This window comes from Varanus komodoensis, unplaced genomic scaffold, assembly GCF_004798865.1.
Source record: "Varanus komodoensis strain SLA01 unplaced genomic scaffold, ASM479886v1 scaffold24, whole genome shotgun sequence".
In the NCBI taxonomy this organism is placed as follows: domain Eukaryota; kingdom Metazoa; phylum Chordata; class Lepidosauria; order Squamata; family Varanidae; genus Varanus; species Varanus komodoensis.
In genome coordinates, this window is record NW_025335641.1 from 3,658,603 (window position 1) to 3,670,823 (window position 12,221).

General features: G+C 41.7%; 1 protein-coding gene and 1 long non-coding RNA gene across 3 annotated transcripts in view; one reads left to right on the top strand and one right to left on the bottom strand.

Annotated features, from left to right (window-relative positions):
- Nucleotides 1-4,223: 4,223 nt before the first annotated feature.
- Nucleotides 4,224-5,428, bottom strand: LOC123024634. The gene is made up of 2 exons (XR_006414961.1): nucleotides 5,368-5,428; nucleotides 4,224-4,600 (listed from the first exon to the last, which is right to left on the bottom strand). It is a non-coding gene; the product is annotated as an uncharacterized LOC123024634 (long non-coding RNA).
- Nucleotides 5,429-6,423: 995 nt separating this feature from the next.
- The window catches only part of PRKACB (protein kinase cAMP-activated catalytic subunit beta), an 81,071-nt gene continuing 75,273 nt past the window's right edge, over nucleotides 6,424-12,221 (top strand). For both annotated transcript variants that reach the window (XM_044432622.1, XM_044432623.1), the window contains exon 1: nucleotides 6,424-6,722. In XM_044432622.1, coding sequence (XP_044288557.1) covers nucleotides 6,677-6,722 — 46 coding nt within the window. In that variant the 5' untranslated portion in view covers nucleotides 6,424-6,676. The remainder of the gene's footprint in view (nucleotides 6,723-12,221) is intronic.

The window sequence follows — 12,221 nt, forward strand, 5'->3', positions numbered from 1 at the left end:
TCTAAACATGCATAAGAATGTATCTTAAATTTCTCACTGTCATAAATATGTATATTATTACATAGTACCAGAAAGTATGTTTTGGACTTTATAAAAGATGAAAGAAATTGATACACAGCTTAAATGGTTTATATATAAATGAGATCAATTTCAAGCTTATCAGTTCAAACATAGTTTATTTTATTACAAGCATTTGTAACTCGTCCTTCTGCACAAGTGCTCAGGACAGCTTACATAGTATAGCTCTTACATTCCATGTTGACATAAACATGGTTCTAATTTGTGCATTCTGACATGTACAATCAAACATGCAATGTAGGTTAAGAAAGGAAGACCCACAGTGCTTCTCCAGTGTTTACCCAGACTGGACTTCGCATGACTTCTGGAAGACCTGTGGCCAACTATAGAAGTATGTAGCATGGAACAGCACAACCATTTCTTAGTTGTGCATAGTTGTTTGCAGACAAAGAGAAGGATACATAAGCCTATTCTTTATTGCCATACAGATCAATAAAAGTGTTATCTTTCCAGCAATCTGGAATTAAGTTTATTAGTGCCACTCTAGCTACTCCTGATTCCTCTGATCCTCTGCACTGTCAAGCAAGCAATACTAGAATTATAGCTTTGTTTTTTGCCGATATTGGACAATTAACATGATACTGCCATTGTTTGCATTAAATAAAAGATGGTTTCACCTGTCATTTCACAAGAGAGAAACAATTCAATGTTGTTTTTTCCCCTGGATCAAGCAGAAAGTACAGTGGTACCTCAGTTCATGAATGCCTCAGTTCACAACCAAACCAGTTCACGAACAAAAATTTCGGAAAAAAAAATTGCCTCCATTCACAAACTCCACATCGAGAGACGATCGCAGCCATGTTCCCACATGAACACGATCGCGATCACAGCCATCTTCCACACATGAGCACGATCACAATTGTGCCCATCTTCCCTGCTCGTGGTCACAGACAGACCTGTGGTCACTTCCTGTGAAGCTTTTGTGTGTGCTTTTTAGCACATACAGTACTATAAAGTATTATTCCATAATAATATTGAATAATGGCTCCAAAGAAAGTGGTGGCGGTAAAAAAAAATGTGCAGAACGGTAATGAAGGCGACCAGATTTTTCATCAAAATTGACCCTGCAGCTAAGAGACAAAGAAGAGAGGAAACCCCTGAAGGAGATTTTCCCCATGTCCTTATGGAGGGGGGCTCTCCTTCCAAACAATAATCTCCCCCCACCTAGGTTAGTGTTCGCTACTGTACTGTACTTTGTTACTTTGTTGTGTTGCTACTTTGTTTCAATTTTTGTGATTAAAAAATATTTGCAGAATGGATTAACCTTATTTACATTGAACCTTATGGGGGAATTTGACTTGGTTCGCGACCAATTCAGGTAAGAACCAGATTCATGGAACGAATTAAGTTTGTGAACCAAGGTATCACTGTACTGAAATAGTTGAAAAACTACAGGTGAGGATAAGAAGAACAGTTTCGTAAGCCATGGAAAGGATATTGGAATACAACATGTATTTGACTCCCAAAAGGCACAAAAACCATTTTATTGTAAAATATTCAATGCAGAGAAGAATTAGATACCATATTAATGCTAGAGATGACATCAAATAGGACATTTTACAGATATCTGCATTTTACATTAGGTAAGTAATTTGGTATTGTTCCAAAATAAAGTTACACACCTGTCAACAATAGTGCCTAAATAAGATGCAACAATAGTAAATGCAACTATGAAGTGCAAGGAAGGCAGATTTGGTGAAAATAATTTCTTGGAGATGTGGCAAAAGTGGGGGAAATCTATTGTGGATGAACATTAAAAATTTCTCTCCAGTTAAGTTGCACATGTGATCCATGATATTTATTTATTTAGTCAGACTAGATTTATTTTATTTATTATATTTTAGCCTGCCCCATTAGCCATAAGGCTTCCTGGGCAGGTTATAAACATATACAATAAAATCATATAAAGACTATAAAGCACACCATTGTCACAACAGAACCCATGATAACCTAAAAGACAAACCACACACTATAATAAAATACACAACCATTAAAACCAATCTAACAAAATACCAGGAAAATTTAAAAAAAGGTATTTGCCTGGTACCAAAAAAATAAAAAGATGCCAGGGAAACCTCTCTGGGGAGCTCATTCCAAACTAAGGCCACTCCCAAAAAGGCCTGCCTTTTTGTAGCCACCTTCCTTATTTCCTGAGAAGGGGGCTCCTTTGGAAGGACCTCAGATAATGATCTAAGGGAGGATAATACATTTATTCTTATGCATAGCCGAATTTTCCTCAAATCTAAAGGCTGCAATCTAATGTAGTATAGAATATCCATTGTACCCTGTATAATTTATTTCTGATTTCACTTAAGTTATGCTACCATCCCATGAATATTTGCTGGAGGATAAGCTGAACTCAGTACATTGGTACCTTGGCTCATGAACTTCATCCATTCCAGGACTCTGGTCATGACCCAAATTGGTTGTGAGCCAAGTCAAATTTCCTCATAAGGTTCAATGTAAATAAGGTTAATCTGTTCTGTAACTTTTTTTTTTTAATCAGAAAAATGTGAAGCAAAGTGACAACAACAAAGATCGCAGCCATCTCCTCCCATCACCCGGAGCAGGAGCGCAGGCATCTCCCCCCACCCCCAGCACGACTGAGATTGTGCCCGTCATCCCGGCATGCTGCGGGGAGGAAGATGGGCAGGAACGTGGGCATGCTGGGGGGGTGGGGGAGATGGCCGAGATCATGGTGGTGCTTCTGCAGGAAAGCTGGGCGCAATCACAGGTGTGCTCATGCAGAAAAGACGGGCGCGATTTCGGCCATCTCCCCCCCCCCCCATTCCCAGCATGATTGCGGCCATCTCCCCACTCAGGGCGGGGGGGGGGGGGCAGATGGCCGCAATCACGGTCGCCACCCAATGCAGAGTTTGCGACCTGAGTAAATATTTTTATGAAGGTTTTGTTCACGACCTGATTCGGTCATGAACTGAGGCATTCGTGAGCTGAGGTACCACTGTATAGTGGGGGCAATTTCTGAATAAATACGCATTATAAAGCCAGCCATTTTGAGATCTCAGGGGAATGGCCAGCTTTCTTTTTGTAGATTGTTTAGAATGAGTCATTATTTGGAAGGGTTTGGTTGGCTCTTAAGATGGCTTACTTTTGGACTGAGTTCCTATGCAATGCTTTTTGTCTTCTGCAGTCTATCCCACCTAATTTCCTTTGAGAGGAGTCCTACAGTCACTGTAAAAGCACCCAAGGAACCATAGAAACCAGTCAGGGCCGTAGACACTGCTAAAACCTTGGGAGCAGGACACTGCTCCCCTACAAAGCCCCTTGGCAGTCATCATGGAAAGAACATGCTGGCCTTTTCCAAAGGCTGCATATGAAGTTTTGAGGAAGAGGAAAGGTGCATTCTAACAGGCAGGGAGGCGAGAGGCCAAGATCTAAGAAATTCCTCTCTAGATGGGCTTGAGGGCCTGTCTAAAAGAAAAGCATTTTAAAGTCGGATGGAGAGAGCAAAATCGCCTCCATTGCTCCTCCTGCCCTGCCAGCAGCAACCCAGCAGTGCTGTGATTATGTGGAAGTCTCTGGGATCAGAGACTTCAAAGTGGATCACACTTTTAAATGAAAATACTAACAATTTTACTGAGCATTGCACTGCTTAGTTTTTGTAGAACTGTGAACAAGGTAATTGAAATTGGGGGCAAAATATGTTATATGGAAATGTATGTAATGAAGCCCTGACTTTTAGTGAAGAGAAGCAGTCTCCAGATGCTGCAATTTTGAGTATTGGAGAGGGAACAGCTGTTTGTACGTTACTCACAAAGTTTCCCCCATCCCCAGTGATTAGTTTCTGTAGATAATGCAGTGAAAAGTAAATTACCAACTGAACTTTCAGATGTTGTCACCATACTTACAGATCTCCATGTAACATAGTTTTATTTGACAATGAATTCTTATGAAATGGTACTCAGTCTTTCAACTTCTCTCAGTCTCTGTTAATCTGCCTTCCTGACTGATCCAAGAAAACTGATGCATTTGGGGACACAGTACTGGGGGGAGGGGGGTCTGCACTGCAGTATAACCAATTCCTTACCCAGTTTTCACAATTTGGAAGGGGTTTTTTTGTCAGCATATGAATAGATAAAGCATGATTATCAGCATCTCAAGGAATATTACTTGGAATATCAAAACAAATTTGAATAAAAGGTTGTATTTGGACAGCATTGCTCTTATCAATATTTACAGTGTCAGTCACAATAAAAACTGTGGTACTGATGAATTACTATTTTGGATAAACTGCATTTTCTTGTTGTTGCTTAATTTCTTCATCATACAGATTCTTCTGCTGCATCTGTTAATACAGGAACATATCCTCTTTGATTACTATCCTCCTTTTAGATATTGACATTAAAATACCACCTGATGCAGTAGCAGAATTTTCATTATCTATAATTTTGTTCATTGACATATTTACAGCCACAGACAGAAGGATGGTGTCCAAAACACTCAAATGTGAATTATCACTGTGTAAGATGGTCACCACATGGTGATGAATCTGAATCTGAACCTGTAAAATAGAAAAGTTTGTAGATCATAGTCAAGCAACCAAGCTAAGACTCAACCAAACAACCACCCAGTTATTTCTTTTAGCTACTTTACCAAGACAATAATTTGGAATTATCACATACAATCAGAACTTTAAAGATATTAAAATGTAACCATTGTCTACATTTCAACATGCACTTGATCTAGCTCCTGCCAATAGTAACACTGATTTATACAATTAGCTAATCTGAAAAATACACTTTCATTGTGGTTTAATCTTGTGCTGTTGGAAATGATATATTTTATTAATAGCAACATTTTAAATGCTGTCAATCCACAACAAAACATACAACCTTCACCAAATGTCTCATTTGCTCAAATTTGCAGATCTAAAAAGACAGCATCTGCCGCACTTTAGTCACATAAAAACAAGCTGCAAGACTTACCAACTGCCAGAAAATTAATGTGTTCAAAATTAAATTAACTGAGATTGAGGATTATGCCAAATGGCCCTCCTGGGATGCTGATTGGCTCTGGGTATCAAATGAAAGGCTACTGTGAGCCTTCTTGTGAAGTCATTTTGCACTACTGAAATTTCCATATACATCTCAAAATAAACCCTAAGTAGTGAACAGCTCTTTAGTGCAACATGAAAGCAGCCCATAACACATGTAATGGTAGTAAGGTCCATCTTCAGCAGAAAAGGGAACAGTTCCCAGAGGGTAGCCATTTGTTTCATGCAGCAAAACCAAAAGGAAAGACCTTTTAGCACAGGGGTCTCAAACTCACCTGGGGGCCGCTGGAAGTAGAGCCTGGGTGAGGCTGGGCTGCATCAAGTATTCCACCACCGCGGTGGTGGTGGGCCGCTCATCCCGCGTGGCTCCCGGAGGTCAGCCCGGGTGGGTCGCGAGTTTGAGACCCCTGTTTTAGCACCTTAAAAGAAAAACGTTTATTGTGCTGTTACCAGCTAAGGCAGGAGCAAGACCAAATTCAGGAAACCTACCAATCTATTACTGGTCCTTAATGGGGAGTGTGACCCCACCAGATCCCGTTGAATGCCTATTCCCAAATTGGCCATATGTCCAATCAAGATTTGCTCTCATTTCTTGCTTATGTCTCAGTTTCTTTCTGAGTGGGACACTGTAACTGGCATTCTGCACCAGCAGGGGGTTGGACCCGATGGTCTTCTTGGCCCCTTCTGACCCTACTCTTTTACCCACAACCAGCCTTTACTAGCCACAACATAACAAACTTGGAGGGCACAGAGCTGCAGCCAGATAGCTCAAGCCATTGCTCCTTAACTCTGAAGTTCCATTTAATTCAATGGGATTTTCGCGTAAGCAAGTGCGCCTACGGCTGCAGTCGTGCGTGTCGTCCGACCCTTAGGTATGTTTATTGCGAAGTCGTAAAGCACTTAGTGGGGTTACTTTCTCCGAGGTAAACGCGCACCGCAGCTTTGCAGCCTTCTCTACTTGGTAAGGTCAATAAGGCTTGCTCCCAAGTAAGCACACAACGGAGAGGCAGGATGGCAGCCCCGGCAGGCGGGAATGAACTAGACCTGATGGTAGGTGGCGGCAAGTATTCCCAATTCGCTAACTCGCACGCATCTCGTGCGTAAGCGGCGCGGCCGTTGGACTTTCTCCTGGTGGGGGAGCGGACGTTTGCTTGCCCGCCGGGTAAAATAATATTAATAATTTTAAAAAACTTAGCTCTATGTACCAGGGGAAGCCATCTCATACGCTCTCCTGAGGCGCACCAGGCCGCGCCAAAGGCTTTTGGCAAGGCTTCGACAGCGGCAAGGAGGCGACTAAGGAGAAGGAGGCGCTTCAGCGCCCGTCATTTCCGTCGTGTGTGAGTTGGGGAGGGAGGAGGGCAGGCAAGCAAGCAAGCGGGCTCGCTGCCGCCGGTCCCCCGGAGCCCCCACAGCGGGGCGAAAGAAGATAGAGGGAAAGACGCCGAGCGCCAAGGGGAGGAAAGGCACTGGCCCGACCTCTTGGCCGTGCCGCCCAGCCAGGCTCGACCCGCAGACGGGATTCCTGCCCTTCCCCACTGGACGGAGGGAGCAGCCTGACCTGCCGCCGCTCGCCCCGGCTCGGCCATGGGGAACGCCGCCACCGCCAAGAAGGGCAATGAGATCGAGAGCGGTGAGCGAGCGCGCAAGCAACCCCTTGGCTCCAGGGAGGGACGGAGGGGAGGCAGCCCGCTCGCTCTGCTCCTTCTCCCTCTGAATAAGGTGCACCGGGACAGCCAGCGACAGGCCCTGCGGCCTAGCCTGGCGGGCTGCGACACTGACAGCCCCTCTCCTCCCTCGCCAGTAGCCGCGGGGGGGGGGGTGCTCGGCGCCCTCCGCCCTTTTTGGCCTTCGAGGGGCCTGCTCCGTGCTGAGGGGGGCGGGTGTGGGGAATCGCCGTCTCCCACTTCCGTCCCAGAGCTTATAAATAAGCGGGTTAACTCCTCTGCTGGGTTCAGGACAGCTGCGGGAAGGGGCAACGGCAACTCCGTTGCCCTCGCAAGCAGTGCTTGTGTTCTGCGCTAGGCTGACAGTGCTTCCAGCCGCTTTCCCGACCCGACCCTTTTCCTCAGTGCGTCCTCTGCTTAGGTCAGGCTGTCCCACTGGAAAAGGGGATGCATTCAAAGCTCTGTCCTCCACCACGTTTTTCTTTGTAAACTCTCTTTTGGCCCTGTTGGGATAGGGTTTATTTCACCACGTTGGTGCCAAGCGAAAGCTCAGAGAGAAGAAACGTGAGAGCTGCATAATGATGTAAAATGTACAGTGATTGGTTTGGTACCTGTGTGTGATTCCTCCTCTCCTCAGAAAACTCCCTAAGAGTTTCCTGTTATAGTGTTCCTTGCTGTGGTAGAAACAGTTATTCTCAGCATCTGCAATTTATGGAAAACTTCCAACATGTTAATTGTATGAAAGAGTGTGTATGAAGTGTGTTATCTCACTATATAAAAGATGTGTTAAGAATTAATTCTTATCTCATGACAGATATTTTGAAACAGTAGTAGGTGATAAGTTTGTCAAATGGAATTTTGGTAAACAGTGTGAGGCTGGTAAATGTGAATGTGCCAAAAATTATTCATTTATTATTAAGCAGTGTTATAATTGCTAATATAATCACTTTAACTTTAGGCAAGTTTAAGTGGCAGAAACAAGCATGCTTAAAGGGATGCATACCATTTCGCTTAAGTTATTAGCAATAACGTATTGCTTGCATTTATATATTAACTTTCTTCCAAGGCCTTTATGAAGACTGTAAAGGAATAGTATTTAACGTCAGACCTACTTAGATTAGAGAAATGATTGGGGCTTAAGTTTGCAAGACTAACCCTAAACATATTCATTTAGGGCATAATCATACGAATGTTTGGACAACTGGGGAATACTGGGAGTTAAGTCTAAACATTCATAGAACTGCACATACTCCTTTAACATTTGCACTGCATGAGGATTGTAGCATTTATGTTCACAATCTGTTCTGAAATTGGTAAATTGGTATATCATAATGTCCTTTGTAGGGTTCACTATAAGGGTTGCTGTGGTTTCAGTAAATGATAGGCTTTATTCTAAGGAAACTTTTAATCTTTTCAAATAACATAAAATCTTTGATCAAATCATGAAGACTTAGTTGCACTAATTTTAAAAATCCAAAGAGAGTGATAGAGGTTTAACAACAAAATCCTATATATGTCCATTTTATTAATTAATCCTGGGTGAGTGTGTGTAGAAATGCAACCTTCACCCTACCTTATAAGAATTGTGTACTTTGCTGTACTTCATCTCACTGGTGATTAAGTAGTGGACACCAGTCTCCAAGATCCCCAGAGGTTGTAATCCTATGCAAAGGAGTGGTAAGAAAAAGTACCTTGAGGGACTATTATGAAAATATCTAGAGAATGTACCATCATGTTAATCCCATGTAAACAGGAACAGTTCCCATGGTTTTTAGTGGCTGTCTGCTATGCTGAATCTATGTGGACATGACACTTGAAAAACCTTCTGGTGTCATCAGATCATCTCTGACTTATGGCAAGTTTATGAATGAGTGTCCTCCAAATGCCCTGTCCTTCACAGCACAACTCAGCTCTTGTAAACTCAAGTCTCCGGTTTTAAATGGAATTGATCCATCTCATTGTTGCTCTTCCTCTTCCGCCTTTGACTTGTCCTAGCATGATTGTCTTCTCCAGTAAGTCTTGTCATGATGTGCCTAGAGTGACTGATGACAGCTTCAGTTTCTTATATTTTGCCATCTGGGAAAGCTCTGGCTTGATTTGATCCAGAATTTGTCCTAGGCATTCACATAGCTTTCCTCCAGTGCCATGTAGCAAATGTATCGATTTCCATTATCTTAGTTTTCTTCAGCATCCAGCTTTCATACTCTTGCATAGTGAATCAGGAATACAATAGTGTGGAGGATCTTGGCCTTGGTCTCCAGTGAACCCTTGTTGCGCTAGGTGATTTTTTTCCCAGTTCCTCCATTGCTGCACTTTCAAGACTTAGTCTTCTAATTTCTTGGCAGCAGTTTCCATTTAAATTGATAATTGAGCCAAAGTATGCAAAATATTTTACAATTTCAATTGACTATTCTTAGGGCCCTAGTATAACCTTTCTTCCTTGTCATGCTGCCCCTTGCTGTTTCTGGAGAATTGTGGTGCATGATGTGATTAATTTTAAGCTAAGGGCTTTACCTTATCCAGCAATATATTCTTGCCCAGGCCTCTGTGCACAGCTTTATTTCTGTTAAGGGCAGCTTTCAGGCTGGGGGAAGGGCAAGCAGACTAGGAGAAAATAGAGAACCATAAATACTTTAAAGCAGGAGTGGGCAGAAGGTGGATCAGGATCTATTGTAGATATTTGGTAGATTTGCAGTTGATCAGAAAGGACTGCTGATTTTCAGTGGCATAAAAATAGCCTGAAATATGCTGCTGAAATTCTGAGAGCTTGGGAAAACAGGAATGAATTCGTATATGGGCACTAGATCTAGTACTGAAAACAAGCTCTGGGACTGAGTATGGATTCAGAGGTTCTTTGTTCCTCATTTCTTTCTTTGCATTTCTGAGCCACTGTTTTGTAACTAGCTCCAGCTGGTGAATCTCAGGGTGCTAGTGAAATACAGAGTAGTCCCACAAGCCTAAAGTCTGCCCACTCCTGCCTTCAAGAGTGTTTTCCAATCAGGTGCCTTGCAGATGTTTTGGACTGCAACTGTCATTGCCCCCAGTCAGCTTGGCCAGCTCCTATGTGCTTCTGATATTTGTGTCTTTGATGCTTGTTCTTTTCTTGGTTCTGCTGAGTGTTTTGAATGATAAAGTAAAGCATTGGGATCAGCACAGTATACGAAGCCTCAAAGAAAAAGGTTCCTGAGTGTCTATCTTGAAAGTGTGGACTTGAAGTAAGTGTGTGTGAGAGAGAGAGAGAGCGCCTGCCCGCCCAGCCACCTGCCCGCCTGTCCTGGGTGGAGGACAAAGCTGAGGGGGTTGAGGAGACAATAAAGGACTGCAACAGCAAATAACAGATTGATGCGTAGTGTACAGGCTTTGAAACATGGACTAACCCTGCCATATGATGCATTGGAGTTAGCATGCTTTATAGTTTCTCAGCCTAGGTAAAAGACCTCACTTAGGGACTTTTGTTATAAGCTTATGCTACATGTTACAAAGCAAAAAAGTTTTGAATACATTCTGTAAACAGTGGTAACAGAATCACCTGTGATTATTTTTAAGGAAATTAATGGTAATGTTCATTTCCTTGTTACATTTATTCAGCTTCCACCAGAAGCAATGATTGTCTAAAATATGGTCATGTTGCAGTACAAGAAAGACAATAGATTGTGACCTGATTTCTACTCTAGTTTATGGTTTGTACATCTAGATAGTGTTTGAGAGCTTTTACTGTAAACTGTGTTCGATAATGACAATATAATTCATAGTAGAAAAAAAATCATCTAATTGTCTTGTGTATTGCTGAGCTCTTAAGCACCAGTAGGTCATTTACTATAGCTTTGGATCAATAGTGATATTGTTAGTACTAAATAAATGAAATGCAAACCATTTTATTTACTATGGTACTGCATTGGAATATAAGTTCTATGCTATATAAAGTGATATCACTTACATTTTGAAATAATTAGGATTGCTTCAGCAAGAAAATGTCTCCCAAAGTGGGACTGTCACCATGTTGTGGAACACAATTCAATTGCTATTTTGGGACTTGGCTTCTACATAAGTCTGTTTAGGACTGCAACATCAACCTACCTACGTTTTCTACAATGTAGTCTTTACATTGAGGTTCCACTGTTGGGTCAAAGCAGAAATTACATAAGTATCAATGAAATGCTTATCTTACTACATCTGAGTGAATCCTGAGAGAGAGGGAGAAAAAGAGGGGAGGGGAAGTGGGAGAGTGAAAGAGGGAGAAGGTGACCTGTAAGGAATTAGAGTCACCATTGTCTTTAAGATTCAGGTTGGTTAGGGAGAGAAAGAGAGATTTACTTGCTAAATTAATTGAAATATATTTGCATAATTAAAAGTTATAGGATGTTATATTTTGTGCAAAAAGACATACTCCTACTTCCTAGATTGCTTTTTAGATATATGCATTTATGTTGTAAAAATTGAACCAAATATGCCATTCACTTCATATATTGATGAGAAAATGGAAATGATAGAAAAGGACAAGGAGGAACAGAAAGCAATCATAGTTGCAAAAGGAGGGAATCAGTACAACGGTAATTCTATCTCTGCCTTTCTGTTCCCCAGATATTTGGTTATCTCCTGGTCTTCTGAAAAAAAGAGGGAAGGCAAGATGTCTTCAAGATGCTACCTAGCATGCCAGTCTTCCTAGAACAGTTTCCAAGCATGTACACCAGGAAGACTGAGCAGTGTTACCTGAAACTCGTTTTTTCTTTTACTAGAGAAGGCAGCCAAAGACAGGCCATGTGGGGAGGCCAGGTGTGATGGGACCTGAGTTTTTAAACTGGTCCACAAACCACTGTCATTCTGAAAATTCTATTTGGATAATCTGCAGAAAAGCTGTGGGATTATAGAGAATATATATACTTGACTCTCAGCCTATTATTATTTTTTCTTCTTTTTCTTGATAACAGTTTGAGACTCGTTTTATTACAGCCAGGCTATTGAACAGGCTACCCATTCCCTGGTCTGTAACTAGTACAGTCTTTATGAGTTCTCTTGTTTGGAGGGTTGGCTTGCATGTTTCTCAGATATTTCATCTGGATTGTAATATTGATTAATAAGTGTTAATAGTGCCATACACCATAGATAGACATTCTTGTGATGCCATTGTAATCTTCCTACCACAAGTCTGTTGGCATATGGGGTTGCAAATGTGAGTGAGTTACACAGCTGAACTCAGTATAAATGACAATATTCTATATTTTATAACAAAGAATAGATGTGGAGAGGAATAAGTGTTAGAATTATATTTCCTAGTCTGATTAGCCATGCCTTATCAGAATGAAGTCATATTTTCTGGACCAGATCTCAATGTGCTTGTATTTAATTTATTCTAGAAAGCAGGTTTTCAAATATTTATTCATATATTTATTACATTGTTACATTGCCCAAAGAGCAGCTTACAACATTAGCAAGGAAGCAAACTAAGAAGCTTTAAGCATGATTTT